Source organism: Elephas maximus, chromosome 3 (genome assembly GCF_024166365.1).
Source record: "Elephas maximus indicus isolate mEleMax1 chromosome 3, mEleMax1 primary haplotype, whole genome shotgun sequence".
Taxonomy (NCBI): domain Eukaryota; kingdom Metazoa; phylum Chordata; class Mammalia; order Proboscidea; family Elephantidae; genus Elephas; species Elephas maximus.
Window position 1 is genome coordinate 202,159,736 of NC_064821.1, and position 16,270 is coordinate 202,176,005.

At 38.8% G+C, this 16,270-nt stretch overlaps 1 protein-coding gene across 3 annotated transcripts in view; it reads left to right on the top strand.

Moving 5' to 3' along the window:
* Nucleotides 1-16,270, top strand: part of DDR2 (discoidin domain receptor tyrosine kinase 2) — a 238,348-nt gene that overhangs the window by 189,568 nt on the left and 32,510 nt on the right. For all 3 annotated transcript variants that reach the window (XM_049881090.1, XM_049881089.1, XM_049881091.1), the window contains 2 exons: nt 14,115-14,177; nt 14,992-15,122. In XM_049881090.1, the coding sequence (XP_049737047.1) occupies nt 14,115-14,177; nt 14,992-15,122 (194 nt within the window). The remainder of the gene's footprint in view (nt 1-14,114; nt 14,178-14,991; nt 15,123-16,270) is intronic.

The window sequence follows — 16,270 nt, forward strand, 5'->3', positions numbered from 1 at the left end:
TGTAGTTTTGATTTGCATCTGTTTAATGGCTAGTGATCGAGACCATCTTTTCCTATGTTTGTTGGCTGCTTTGATGTCCTCCTCTTTAGTGAAGATTCTGTTTATGTCCTTTTCCCATTTTGTGATTGGGATGTTTGTCTTTCTGTTGTTGAATTATTGCAGTTTTCTATATACTTTAGAGATTAGACCTTTATTGGAGAAGTTGTTTTTGAAGATTTTTCCCAGTCTATAGGTTCTCTATTTTGATGAGCATAAGTTTTTAATTTTTCTGAGGTCCTACTTATCTATTTTGTCTTCTTATATCTGTGCATTTGTTACGTTATTCTGTTTTTACAAAAGATTATGTCACACAGTTTTCTCCCAGGAATTTTATGGTTTTAGGTTTCACATTTAGGTCTTTGATCCACTTTGAGTTTGTTGTTACGTATAGTGTGAGGTATGGCTCCTGTTTCACTTTTCTGTCGGTAGATATCCAGTTCTGCCAGCACCATTTATTAGAAAGACAGTTTCTGTCCCACTGAATGGACTTTGATCCCTTGTTGAAAATCAGTTGTCCATAGTTGGCTGGGATTACTTCTGAGTTCTCAGTTCTATTCCACTGGTCTGTGTGTCTATCATTGAACTAATACCAGACTGTTTTTTATTACAGTGGTTGTACAGTATGTTGTGATATTGGTGAGTGTGAGGCCTTCTGCTTTTTTTTTTTTTTTCTTTAATATTGCTTTGGCTATTCAGGGTTTCTTTCCTTTCCATATGAAGTTGGTGATTAGGTTTTCCATTTCAGTAAAGAATGTTGTTGGGATTTGTATGGGATTGCATTGAATCTGTAGGTCCCTGTAGGTAGTATGAACATTTTCACTGTATTAAGCCTTCTTATCCATGAGCATGGGATGTCTTTCCATTTTTGTGTGTCTCTTTTAGTCTCTTATAGCAGTATTTTTTAATTCTCATAGTATAAGTCTTTTATGTCCCTGGTTAGGTTAATTCCTAGGTATTTTATCAATTTGGGGGCAATCGTGAATGGTATTGTTTTCTTGATTTCTTTTTCAGCGTCCTCTGTTAGTGTAGAGGAACCCAACTGATTTTTGTGTGTTGATCTTGTATTATGCAACATTGCTAAACTCTTCTATTAGTTTCAACAGTTTTCTTGTGGAATCTTAGGGTCTTCTATATATAAGATCACGTCATCTGCAAATAGAGTTAGTTGCACTTCTTTTCTGATTCAGATACCTTTTATTTCTCTTTCTTGTCTTCTTTAGCTAGGACTCCCAGTACAATGTTGAATAAGAGTGGTGATAACGGGCATTCTTGTCTTGTTCCTGTTCTCAAAGGGAAGGCTCTCAGCCTTTCTGCATTGAATACAATGTTGGCTGTTGGTCTTGCATATATGCCTCTAAATATGTTGACAAATTTCCCTTCTGTTCCTGTTTTGCTGAGAGTTTTTAATCAGGAAAAGTGTTGAATTTTATTGAATGCCTTTTCTGCATCAATTGATATGATCATATAGTTCTTTTCCTTTGTTTTATTTATATGGTACACTGTATTGATTGATTTTCTAAAGTTGATTTACTTTGTAATCTGGTATGAATCCCACTTGATCATGGTGTATGATTTTTTTAATACATTGCTATAGTCTGTTGGCTAGAATTTTGTTGAAAAATTTTGCATCTATGTTCATAAAACATATTTGTAATTTTCTTTTTTTGTCGTGTCTTTACCTGTGGTTTAGGCTTGAGGGTTATGCTGGCTTCATAGAAGGAGCTTGGTAGCGTTCCTTCTTCCTTCTTTTTGAAGAGATTGAGGAGGATTGGTGTCAACTCTTCTCTGAATGTTTGGTAGAATTCTCAAGTGTAGCTGTCTTAGTCATCTAATGCTACTATAACAGAATTACAACAAGTGTATGGCTTTAACAAAGAGAAAGTTGTTTTCTCACAATCTAAACAAAGAGACAGTTGTTTTCTCACAGTCTCGGAGGCTAAAAGTCCAAATTCATGGCATCAGCTCCAGGGAAAGGCTTTTTCTCTCTGTCAGCTCTGGAGGAATGTCCTTGTCATCAATCTTCCCCTGGACTAGGAGCTTCTCTGTGCAGGAACCCTGGGTCCAAATGATGTGCTCTGCTCCCAGCTCTGCTTTCTTGGTGGTATAAGGTCCCCAACTCTCTGCTTGTTTCCCTTTCCTTTTATCTTTTGTAAGATAAAAGGTGGTGCAGGCCATACCCCAGGGAAACTCCCTTTACATTGGATTAAGGATGTGACCTGAGCAAGGGTGTTACATCCCACCCTAATCCTCTTTAACCACAGGCAGAGATTAGGATTTTTAACACATAGGAAAATCACAAAATGGAGGACAACCACACAATACTGGGAATCATGGCCTAACCAAGTTGGCACATATTTTGGGGGGACACAATTAAAACCATGACAGTAGACATCTGGCCATGGGTTTTTTTTGGTCTTGTATCCTGCAACATTGCTAAACTCTTCTATTAGTTCAATAGTTTTTGATGACATCTTCAGTCTCTTCTTTTGTAATGGGTCTGTTTAAATTTTCTACCTCTGTGTTAGTTTGGGTAGGTAGTGTGTTTCTAGGAATTTGCCCATTTCGTCTAGGTTTTCAGATATGTTGCAGTATAATTTTTCATAGTAATCTGTTATGATCTTTATCTCTGTTGGATCAGTTGTAATGTCACCAATTACATTTCTTAATTTGGCTATTTGCTTCTTCTGGTTTTTTTCTTTTGTCAGTCTAGCCAGTGTTTTGTCTATTTTACTGATCCTTTGAAAGAACCAACTTTTGGTTTTGTTGATTCTATTGTTTTTCTATTTTGTTTATTTCTGTCTCGAATTTTATTATTTCATTTGTTTTCTGGTAGCTTTGGTTTCTTTTGCTTTTCTTTTCTATTTGTTCAAATCATTGGTTTAAGTTAATGATTTTGGATCTTCTTTTTTAATGTAGGCATTTACTGCTATAAGTTTCCCTCTGAGTACTGACTTTTGCTGTGTCCCAAAGGTTTTGATATGTTGTGTTTTCATTCGTGTTTGATTCTAGGAATTTTTTTAATTTCACTTTTGATTTCTTCTATGACCCAATAGTTTTTTAGCAGTAGATTATTTAGTTTCCATGTATTTATTTATATATTTTTTCATTATTTTTCCTGTTGTTGATTTCTAGCTTTACACCGTTATGGTCAGAGAAGAGGCTTTGATGATTTCAATCTTTTTAAATTTGTTGAGACTTGTTTTGCGTCCTAGCATATGGCCTATTCTGGAAAATGATCCATGTGTGCTGGAGAAGGATGTGTACTGTTTTGATGATGGGTGGAGTGTTCTATATATGTTCATTAGGTCCAACTGGCTTATGGTTTTATTTAAGTTCTCAATGTCCTTAGCGATCTTTTTAGATGGTCTGTCTGTAATCAAAAGTGGTGTGCTGAAGTCCCCTACTCTTATTTTGGAGTTGTCTGTTTCTCTTTTCAAGTTAGTCAGTATTTGTTTCATGTATTTTGGAGCCTTTCTGTTAGGTGTGTAGATATTTATAATTGTTACGTCTTTTTGCTGGATTGACCCTTTTATTATTATGTAATGTCCTTCTTTGTCTCTAGTAATAGATTTTGATTTAAAGTCTATTTTATCTGATATTAGCATGGCCTCCCCTGCTCTTTTTTGTTTACCAGTTGCGTGGAATATTTTCCTCCACCCTTTTACTTTCAGTCTGTTTGTGTCTAAGTTGTATTTCTTATAGACAGCAAAAGGACAGATCATGGATTTTTTAAAATCCATTCTGCCACTCTGTCTTTTGCATGGGGTGTTTAGGCCATTTACATTTAAGGTTATTACTGAAAATGGAGCGTCTACCTCACTCATTTTGTTGTTTGGTTTTTGACTGTTTTGTATCTTAGTTTTTTATTCCTATTTTTCTGTTCTTGTTTGTATTTGACTGTTTTCTTGTGATGAGCCATTTTGCCTTCGCCCTCTTCTGAATGTTTTTTCTTGGTGATTTCGTAGTTACACGACTTGCATTACACAATATACAACTGCAAGAACATTTATCATATGAACAACAGTTAACATACAACCTTAACATAATGTATCTATTCCTGATATGCTCTTCCCTCCCTCATTTCTGTTGGTATGTCTCCATTAACATCAATGCACAACCTATATTCAATAAGTTTACTTTGTACTTATTTCTTATAAACTTGATGTATTGTTTGTGGGATTTAATTATTGAGTTTATTCCCTAAAAATATCATATACTTGGTCCTTATGACTGTCCATGTTATTGCATTTTTTGAGATCTCTCGCTCTCTAATTTTTAAAAATTTGTTTCCTGTGTATAGATTCGAATATTTATTTAATGCTCTTGCCTTTCTATATGGAGTACTCCCTTGAGTAATACTTTCAAAGCTGGCCTGGTAGTGGCAAATTCCCAGAGCTTCTGTTTGTTTGGAAATGTCTTGATTACACCCCCACTGCCCCTCATTTTTTTTTTTTTAATTTTTATTGAGCTTCATGTGAACGTTTACAAATCAAGTCAGACTGTCACATATAAGTTTATATACACCTTACTCCATACTCCCACTTGCTCTCCCCCTAATGAGTCAGCCCTTCCAGTCTCTCCTTTCATGACAATTTTGCCAGCTTCCAACCCTCTCTACCCTCCCATCCCCCCTCCAGACAGGAGATGCCAACACAGTCTCAAGTGTCCACCTGGTACAAATAGCTCACTCTTCATCAGCATCTCTCTCCTACCCACTGTCCAGTCCCTTTCATGTCTGATGAGTTGTCTTCGGGAATGGTTCCTGTCCTGGGCCAACAGAAGGTTTGGGGACCATGACCGCCGGGATTCCTCTAGTCTCAGTCAGACCCATTAAGTCTGGTCTTTTTGTGAGAATTTGGGGTCTGTATCCCACTGATCTTCTGCTCCCTCAGGGGTTCTCTGTTGTGCTCCCTGTCAGGGCAGTCATTGGTTGTGGCCGGGTACCATCTAGTTCTTCTGGTCTCAGGATGCTGTAAGTCTCTGGTTCATGTGGCCCTTTCTGTCTCTTGGGCTCATAGTTATCGTATGACCTTGGTGTTCTTCTTTCTCCTTTGATCCAGGTGGGTTGAGACCAATTGATGCATCTTAGATGGCCGCTTGTTAGCATTTAAGACCCCAGACGCCACATTTCAAAGTGGGATGCAGAATGTTTTCATAATAGAATTATTTTGCCAATTGAGTTAGAAGTCTCCTTAAACCATAGTCCCCAAACCCCCGCCCTTGCTCCGCTGACCTTTGAAGCATTTGGTTTATCCCGGAAACTTCTTTGCTTTTGGTCCAGTCCAGTTGAGCTGACCTTCCATGTATTAAGTATTGTCCTTCCCTTCACCTAAAGTAGTTCTTATCTACTAACTAATCAGTAAAAAACCCTCTCCCACCCTCCTTCCCTGCCCCCCTCGTAACCACAAAAGTATGTGTTCTTCTCAGTTTATACTATTTCTCAAGTTCTTATAATAGTGGTCTTATACAATATTTGTCTTTTTGCCTCTGACTAATTTCACTCAGCGTAATGCCTTCCAGGTTCCTCCATGCTATGAAATGTTTCACAGATTCGTCACTGTTCTTTATCGATGCATAGTATTCCATTGTGTGAGTATACCACAATTTATTTAACCATTTATCCGTTCATGGACACCTTGGTTGCTTCCAGCTTTTTGGTGTACATATATCTGTTCGTGTGAAGGCTCTTATTTCTCTAGGGTATATTCCGAGGAGTGGGATTTCTGGGTTGTATGATATTTCTATTTCTAACTGTTTAAGATAACGCCAGATAGATTTCCAAAGTGGTTGTACCATTTTACATTCCCACCAGCAGTGTATAAGAGTTCCAATCTCTCTGCAGCCTCTCCAACATTTATTATTTTGTGTTTTTTGGATTAATGCCAGCCTTGTTGGAGTGAGATGGAATCTCATCGTGGTTTTAATTTGCATTTCTCTAATGGCTAATGATCGAGAGCATTTTCTCATGTATCTGTTGGCTGCCTGAATATCTTCTTTAGTGAAGTGCATGTTCATATCCTTTGCCCACTTCTTGATTGGGTTGTTTGTCTTTTTGTGGTTGAGTTTTGACAGAATCATATAGATTTTAGAGATCAGGCGCTGGTCGGAGATGTCATAGCTAGAAATTCTTTCCCAGTCTGTAGGTGGTCTTTTTACTCTTTTGGTGAAGTCTTTAGATGAGCATAGGTGTTTGATTTTTAGGAGCTCCCAGTTATCTGGTTTCTCTTTGTCATTTTTGGTAGTGTTTTGTATTCTTTTTATGCCTTGTATTAGGGCTCCTAACGTTGTCCCTATTTTTTCTTCCATGATCTTTATCGTTTTTGTCTTTATGTTTAGGTCTTTGATCCACTTGGAGATAGTTTTTGTGCATGGTGTGAGGTATGGGTCCTGTTTCATTTTTTTGCAAATGGTTATCCAGTAATGCCAGCACCATTTGTTAAAAAGACTATCTTTTCCCCAATTAACTGACACTGGGCCTTTGTCAAATATCAGCTGCTCATATATGGATGGGTTTATATCTGGGTTCTCAATTCTGTTCCATTGGTCTATGTGCCTGTTGTTGTACCAGTACCAGGCTGTTTTGACTACTGTGGCTGTATAATAGGTTCTGAAATCAGGTAGAGTGAGGCCTCCCTGCCCCTCATTTTTGAATGACAACTTTGCTGGTAAAGAATTCTTGCTTGGCAATTATTTTCTTAAAGTATTTTATATATGTCACTCCATTATCTCTGGCCTCCAGAGTTTCTGGGAGAAATCCACAGTGATTCATATGAAAGACCCCTGGTATGTTATATTGCATTTTTCTCTTGCTGCTTTCAAAATTCTCTCCTTTGGTTTTCAAGAATTTTATTAGGATATGTCATGGAATTGATTTTTGTGTTTCTTCTGATTGGGTTCAGATAGCTTCCTGTAGTCACAGGCTTGGTTCTCTGTTCAGGTCTGGAAAATTCTCTCTGATTATCTCTTGGAAAATTGTTTCTGTTCCTTTATCATTGTTATGGTGCTCTGGGATTCCAATAATTCTAATGTTAGATTTCTTAATTGAATCCCATATTACCGTTTGGTTTTATTTGCTTTTCTTTTTTCTTGAGACTTGATAAGTTCAATTATTTTGTCTTCTAGTTCATTTATTCTATCTTCTGTTTGATTCTATTGTTGAGTGTTTCTCTTGCTTTTTCTAATTCAGTTGCTTTATTCTTCAGTTCCAGTGGTTCTCTTTACTTATTTTTTTGATGCTTTCAATTTCCTTGTTGATTCTCTCATTTTGTTCCTCCCGTTTGTTTCCTGATCTCTGCTAGTTTGCTTTCTATGTGCTCTTTGCTTTCTTTAAACATATTTAGTACCATAGTCTGAAAATTTTCAATTCATACCATTAATCTGGCTTCCAAAGTAGATATTTGCTCTTTTTCATGTTTTGCTTTTGCTTGGTCCTTCTTCTTTTGTGGTTTTGTGTGTTTTACTACTTTATGTTGAACTTGGTCCATTTCGTTATCTTTTTTTTTTTTAATTTAAATTTGATTTCATACTTGGACCTCTTATTTTTGCTAAATATTGTGTTTCCTGACAATGTTAATGGAAACCCTGGTGGAGTAGTGGTTAAGAGCTGTGACTGCTAACCAAAAGGTTGGCAGTTTGAAACCATATGCAGAAGTTCTACTCTGCCCTGTAGAGTCACTATGAGTCGGAATCGACTCAACAGCAATGGGTCTTTTTTTGGTAACAATGTTAGCAGCATTTGCTTTATTCTCTTGTTCAAAATGACAGTGCCAGTATCATTTCTAACAACATGCCTACTTACTAACAACATGCCTACTTAGTGAGTGTCTAGTTATCTAGTGCTGCTATAACAGAAATACCACCAGTGGATGGCTTTAACAAAGAGAAATTGATTCTCTCACAGTCCAGGAAGCTAGAATTCCAAACTCAGGGTGCTAGCTCCAGGAGAAGTCTTTCTCTTTTTGTTGGGTCTGGGGAAAGGTCCTTGTTATCAACCTTCCCCTGGTCTAGGAGCTTCTCAGGCTCAGGGAACCTGGGCCCAAAGGATGCTTTCTGCTCCCAGCACTGCTTTCTTGGTGGTATGAGGTCCCCAAGCCTCTCTGCTCACTTCTCTCTTTTGTATCTCAAAAGAAATTAACTTAAGTCACAATCTAATCTTGTATATTGAGTCCTACCTCATTAACCAACTGTTGCTAATCCTACCTTATTAATATCATAGAGGTAGAATTTACAACATATAGAAAAATCACATCAGATGACAAAATGGTGTACAACCACACAATACTGGGAATCATGTCCTAGCCAAATTGACACATTTTGGGGGGACACAATTCAATCCAAAACAATGAGGTTCTTTGCAATTCTTTTGTCTTTAGAATATATCCTACTGAGGATATGCAATCAAAATCCTGTGTTCTGAAGTCAATTGGAATAATGATGGACTAATTCTTTCCTCTGTGTAGTTATGCTGCCAACATGATATACAGTTAGGTTCATTTTTTTCAGTTTGTTTTCAACTTTTGGGGACTTATTTTAAATTATGGAAACCCTGGTGGCATAGTGGTTAAGTACTACAGCTGCTAACCAAAAGGTCGGCAGTTCAAATCCACCAGGCGCTCCTTGGAAACTCTGGGGCAGTTCTACTCTGTCCTATAGGGTCACTATGAGTTGGAATTGACAGCAGTGGGCTGGTGGGCATTTTAAATTATAAGCCCTATTCTTGATTGAATAACAGCAGCAAATAGACACTGAGTTTACTGGATGCCAGGCACTGTACTGAGTCTTCAAAAGTTAAAAAGGCATTTAGGGCATTGCCTATGCCATCAAAATTTAGGTGGGAAACAAGACCTACACAATGATTTTTCAAAACATATTCAAATTGGTACCAGCAGTGAGTAGTCAGAAGGAGAGGAGTCACTAAAGACTGGGTTTGTGATGTTGTTGTGTGCTGTTGAGTTGATTCTGACTGATGGACAACATCAAAGGACTGAGACTTTCACTGGCCCTGGAAGAACAGTCCAGGCTTAAGATAATGCAACAAAAAAGGAAAAGCTAATTTAAAGATTAACCAGAAGACCCCATCATTCTTATTCTATTTATTTTATTTTTGATGAAAATACACATTACAAAACATACACCCACTCAACATTTTCTACATATACAGTCCAGTGACATTGTTTACATTCTTCACATTGTATCACCGTTCTTTCAATCTCTATCCATATTGTTTCACCACCAATAAACTTTAGACTCTCTGTCCCCTAAACTTCTCCACTTCTTTTAAAGTTATTTTTGTCAATTCGATCTAGTAAAGATAATTCTTTAAAAGATCATACTGCTCAAGGCAAACATTCTTTACTAGTTGAGCTAAATGATTGTTTAGTTTAAAGATGATAGGATAGTTTTGACTGAAGACTTACAGTTTATCTCCGGACAATAGATTCTGGGGTTCCCCCTGTCCCGATGGGTCCAGTAAATTTGGTTCTATAAGAATCTGGAGTTCTGGTCCACAATTTTCCTTTTTGATCAGGATCCATCATTGGGTCCTTGGCATTTATGATTCTGTTTTTTAAAAGAAGAAAATTTCCATATGGTTTGCTAATTAAGATGTACTGGTAGGGAAATAGAGGATATGTTTAGAAAACCAGATTTGGTGTCTAAATATCTTTTTGTGCTAAAGATTTGATCTAAGAGTGAAATTATAGATTATTTTATATGTAGCTTGTATTGAGAGCAGAAATTTAGATGCTCAAAAGCAGTGCCAATTACATTGTGTTAACTTGTGGTGGGGGGCAATAGATTCCCATCCATCCTCAGGGATCCTCTCAATGTAGTAATTATCTTGTGATAGCTAATTATAGCCATGGACTAGAGTTATTGACTCCTGGGATCTCTTGAGTGTCAAATCCAATGTCACAATCATCTTCGTTCTTACTGGAGACTGAGGACCCAATTCACAATAGTACACGTAGATGCCTGATACCTCCTGTTAGGGATTGAATTGTGTTCCTCAAAAATATGTGTTGTAAATCCTAACCTGTGGTTAATCCCATTTGGAAATGGGTTGTCTTTGTTATGTTAATAAGGCAGGATTAGTGTAGGGTGTGTCTTCAGTCAATCTCTTTTGTGATATAAAAAGATTATATTCAAGCTAGAAAGCAGAGATGGGGGAAGAGAGATACTAAGCTACATGAAGATCACCCAGGAACAGAAGCTCAAAGAGACAAGGACCTTCCTCCAGAGCCAATAGAGAGAGAAAGCCTTCCCCTAGAGCTGCCACTCTGAATTTGAATTTCTAGCCTCCTAAACTGTGAGAAAATAAATTTTTGCTTGTTAAAGCCATCCACTTGTGGTATTTCTATTATAGCAGCACTAGATAACTAAGACAGAATTTGGTACTGAGAGTGGAGTGCTGCTCTAACAGGTGTCTAAAATGTGGAAACAGTTTTGGGATTGAGTAATGGGTACAGGCTAGAAAAGCTTTAAGGTGCCTAAAAGCCTAGATTGTCTTGAAGAGACTGTTGGTAGAATTATGGATGTCAAAGGTGATTCTGATGAGGGCTCTGAAGGAAGTGAAGAGAGCTATGGAGAAAGTCTCTATCATCTTAGAGAATACATATAGTGCCAGAAACAGAACATTCCTAGGAATGTGAACGTGAAATGTACTTCTGGTGAGGCTTTACGAGAAAATGGTGAACATGTGATTGGACAGTGAAAGAAAGATGGTGGTTTTTATGCAGTGGCAAAGAAATTGTCTGAATTATGTTCAAATGTTTAGTGGAAGGTAGAACTTGTAAGTGATAAACTTAGATTCTTAGCTAAGTAGATTTCCAAGCAAGATCTTAAAGGTGCCTCATGGTTTCTCCTTGTTGCTTACAGTAAAATATGAGAGGAAAGAGATGGACTTAAATGTAAAGTGCAAAATGAGAACAGAACCTAAAGATTTGGAAAATTCTGTTGTACAAACTAAGGACATGTGTACTAGAATGTTCACCAAGGACATAGCTATACAATCTTTTGTTAAAGAGATTAAGCCTTTGATTGATGGATCTAACCAACAACCACAACAGAAAATCCATCAGCTTGGAATGAAGAAGACAGAGAAAGAATGAAAGGAAAGAATGCTGTCTGCCTTTTGGAATTTTACAGGCAGGAAACAGGCCAAAAGAGCTATATCTATTGTTCTCTAAGAAGAGAAAAGGCCCATTCCTGGAGCAGCCTAGAGATTAGCAGAATTAGCAGGAAGCAGGGTCTACTTGGTTTCAAAGGGTGGGGTCATGATCTGCTGGATCTTAAATGGTGGGGCCATAGCCTCCTACATTTTGAAGAGTCAGATCTTCCCCAACTTGATTCTAGAGAGTGCGGCAATCACTAAGGTGTGCCGGGGGATGGTGCTGCCTCCAAAGCTGAGGGGATGGGGCTGCCATGCCCAAGGGGCAGAAGAATGCGACTTGCCAGGACTGAGGGGGTGGGGTTACCACTCAGATGGACTGGGAGAATGGGGCCACCTAAAGCCAAGGGAGCAGAGTTGCTGTCCCAATGGGCTTGAAAGGTGGGGCTGAAGCTCAGGGCCAAGGGTCCTCTACCCAGAATCCAGAGGGCATGGCCAACACCAGAGTCTGGAGGGCAAGACCATTGCCCAGATGGTCTCAGATAACAAAGGATAATTTTCAAGCCTTTACAGCTAATGAAATTTTTTCTGCTGGGTTTTGGACTTGCTTGGTGCCTGTTATTCCTCCTTTTCCTCCAATTTCTCCCATTTATAATAGAAATATCTACCTTGTGCCTACTCCACCATCGTACTTTGGAAACAGATAACTTATAGTCTAGGTTTCATAAGTTCACATATGAAAAGGAATTTCTGCCCCAGGATGGAATGTGCCTAAAATCTCTCTCATATTTAATTTAGATGATTCAGGAGATGAGATTTTGACCTAAGACTTGTGGGTTGATGTGATGGGTGAATGTGTTTTGTATGTGGCAAGGACATAAATTTTGGAGGCCAAAAGGTGGAATGTTGTGAATTGAAACATGTGTTGTAAAGCTCTATGCCTGAGGTTATAACCCCATTTGTGAATGGGTTGTCTTTGTTATGTTAATGAGACAGGATTAGTGTAGGGTGTATCTTGAGTCAATCTCTTTTGAGATATAAAAGAGATTATATGCAAGCTAGCAATCAGAGATGGAGGGAGAGACGCCAAGCCACATGAAGATCACCCAGAAGTAGAAGTTCAAAGAGACAAGGGCCTACTCCAGAGCCCATAGAGAGAGAAAACCTTCCTCTAGAGCTGGCACTCTGAATTTGGACTTATAGTCTCCTAAACTATGAGAAAATAAATTTCTGCTTGTTAAAGCCATCCACTTGTGGTATTTCTGTTATAGCAGCACTAGATAACTAGGACATCTCCCTGTTTGCATAATAATGTTATGAAGAAGAAAAATTAGGATTTTTGGAGGAAATGGGTTTCAGAAGGGAAATGTATATTTTAATTTTTGACTTTTTTTGATTAGACAAATTACAGGGAAAAAAACTGTTGCCAACATCGATCTGGCAGATACACTTTTAGGACACAGTCTCAGAAGCTAGAATATCACAGTAAAGGGCACTCCGAGGGCTCAGGCAATGGGGTATAGTAGAAACCCTTAAAACGATGTAATTTCCTTGAAAGAAAAAGCATGCATCTTAGCATTATGTCCCATACCTACTTACTCATTGTATTCTCTCCACATTTTGCTGAATTTGGGTTCTACTTTCTATATATGCCTTATGCTAATGTGTGGTTCCAGCCCTCAGACCACTGTTTCTCAAAGTTCTTTTTTTTTTACTTTGACACACAGAATAAAACATTTAACATAAAAGTTTTACAAAAGAAAAGTTGTCTTTTCTATAGAGATGAATGGTGATATCGTGTTACTTAATATATTATTTTGTTTCATTTTGAAAAAAGGCTAGTTACAACTCACTAAATTGATTTCAAAACTTGCTAGGTCACTGAATAAACTGAACGCTTTGAAGGCCAGCATAGCAGGGGCGGGGGTTTGGGGACCATGGTTTCAGAGGACATCAAAGTCAATTGATACAATAAAATCTATTAAGAAAACATTCTGCCTCCCACTTTGGAGAGTGGTGTCTGGGGTCTTAAAGGCTAGCAAGCGGCCATCTAAGATGTATTAATTGGTCTCAACCCACCTGGAGCAAAGGCGAATGAAGAACACCAAAGACACAAGGTAATTATGAGCCCAAGAGACAGAAAGGGCCACATAAACCAGAGACTACATCAGCGTGAGACCAGAAGAACTAGATGGCGCCCAGCTTCAACCAATGACTGCCCTGACAGGGAACACAACAGAGAACCCCTGAGGGAGCAGGAGAGCAGTGGGATGAAGACCTCAAATTCTCATAAAAAGATCAGACTTAATGGTCTGACTGAGACTAGAAGGACCCCAGTGGGCATTGTCCCCAGACCTTCTGTTAGCCCAAGACAGGAACGATTCCCAAAGCCTACTCTTCGGACAGGGATTGGACTGGACTATGGGATACAAAATGATACTGGTGAAGAGTGAGCTTCCTGGCTCAAGCAGACACATGAGACTATGTGGGCATCTCCTGTCTGGAGGGAGATGAGAGGCCAGAGGGAGTCAGAACCTGGCCGAGTGGACACAAAAATAGAGAGTGGAGGGAAGTGGTGTGCTGTCTCATTAGGGGGAGGGCAACTAGGAGTATATAAAACCCAGTGCCATCGAGTTGATTCCAACTCATAGCGACCCTATAGGACAGAGTAGAACTGCCCCATACGGTTTCCAAAGAGTGCCCAGCGGATTCAAAGTGCCCATCCTTTGGTTAGCAGCTGTAGTACTTAACCACTACACCACCAGGGCTTCCAGGAGTATATAGCAAGGTGTATATAAATTTTTCTATGAGAGACTGACCTGATTTGTAAACTTTCACTTAAAGCACACACACACACACAAATTCTAAAAAAACAAAAACAAAACTTGTTAGGTCACAACCTACAGTTAGAAAAATTCTTACCTAGCTGGCTTCTCCTCTGCTCTGACCCGTCCTTGTTTTGTAACAGATGCTGCAATGTACAACAATTCTGGAGCCCTGCCCACCTCCCCTGTGGTGCCCACAACCTATGGTATGTATGATTCCTAGTCATGAAAATTAAGTTGAAGGGACCTCCTGGAAGATTAACAGTGGAGATTTGCAAAAGGCCTATCTGTGTAGGAGTCTTGGTACCCAGGTGGCTTTGGATGAAGAATAGCCTTGAGTTTGGGCCCAAACTCACTCTCTTTACTGCTGGTCCTTGTGATTCTTCAGCTGAGGCAGAGGCTAGGATTGTTCCAATTGCTCCACGAAAGTTTGGGAAATTTGAGGCAGAGACAAACCAAAAAAAGAATATTTCTAGGTAAGACCCACAGTGGGGATCTCAATGAATGGGTGGAAGTCTATAAAACAAAATGCTGGTCTCTTTAATTGGAGATAAATATGCTAACATGTATTCATTGCTTCAAACAGTTACTGGCAATACAAGGTAGCAATCCAGGGAACGTGTGTGAGTGTTTCTGCAGAGGACTCTTAACTACCTTTGGCATGTCTCAAAGAGTGCAAAGGGTAAAACTGGGTCCTCACCTTTTTTTTTTTTATGAGGTAGTACTGGGGCCTGTGGTAATACAGGGAAAAAATTGGGGGAGGAATGGAGAGATTCTCCATTATCCAATCCAAGACATGGAGGGCAAAATGCTACTGTCTTATGAAGGAGGACTGTAGGATATAGGAGCAAATTGATAAAAGAATAGCAAAACCAAGGATAAGCAGAAGTATTAAGGTGACGTCTTCTGAAATTATCCCAAAGGGACAGGCTCTACCTTCCTGCCCCTAGTCCAGTCCTTCATGCTTTTTCCTGTCCCATGAGATGATCATATATCCTGTCTTTCTCTTCCTGGCCACAGATCCAATGCTTAAAGTTGATGACAGCAACACACGGATTCTGATTGGCTGCTTGGTGGCCATCATCTTCATCCTCCTGGCCATCATTGTCATCATCCTCTGGAGGCAGTTCTGGCAGAAAATGCTGGAGAAGGTGAGGAGACGCAGAAGGCGTGAGATAGGAAGCTGCTCCTATTTTTCCTGAGCCACTGTCTCCCCAGAACTGAATGGCAAATTAGAAGAATTTATAAATGGCTGGGGAGTTAACCAGGGCGCCAATAAGCATAGGAGTGGAGAAGCTGGAGAAGCTTGTTGCTGCAATAAGCTAGAAAAGGATAATCTAAGTCTATTTTCTCATTTTTAAAGGGGAGATTTTGGAACTTCTCTAGAATATTCGGAAACCCTGGTGGTGTAGTGGTTAAGAGCTACGGCTGCTAACCACAAGTTTGGCAGTTTGAATCCATCAGGCGCTCCTTGGAAACCCTATGGGGAAGTTCTACTCTGTCCTATAGGGTTGCTATGAGTCAGAATCAACTCGATGGCAACAGGTCGTTTGGATTTTTTCCTAGAATATTCAGAAAACTCTTCTTAACACATTGAATCGCTTCTCAGGCATGTTGCTTGAAGATTTTGATTACCTAGGTTGAGGGATGTGGGGTGGGATGGGGTGGAGTGCAGACATCTGAATTAAAAAAAAAAAAAAATTAAGTGATTCCGACGCACAACCAAGGTTGAGGAGCACTCTACTCATACCTAGCCAAAATTTCTGATAATACAGTGAAGTTCCTTTTCTTCTTTTTCTGTTCGTTTGCTTCTTTGTTTTTGATGTCTATGTGTGTGTTTATAGAAAGCCATCCAGCATCATTAATATCCAAGCTAAGTTTCTCACAATTCTATTCCTACTTCTTCATTTACTTGGAGGTTATGATTATGTATCCCTCATCAAAATCTACTTTTCTAGACCAAATAATCTGAATAATTATTTTTATATTTGTCTAGCACTTTATAGACTACAAAGATTTTTTTTTTTTTACATATATTATTTGACTTGAATCTCATTGAGTAATCAGTGGGCATAGTAGCTATATTTAACTTTTTCTCATGAGAAATTATAATGTGCTGAAGGGCATAACCCACCACTCATCTGTCAGTGTGTTGTACTGTGGTGGCTTGCATGTTGCTGTGATGCTGGAAACTATACCACCAGTATTTCAAATACCAACAGGATTAGGCTGAGTTCTCTAGAGAAGCAAAACCAGTAAAGTGTATAAATATATGTATATACACAGAGAGGTTTATATC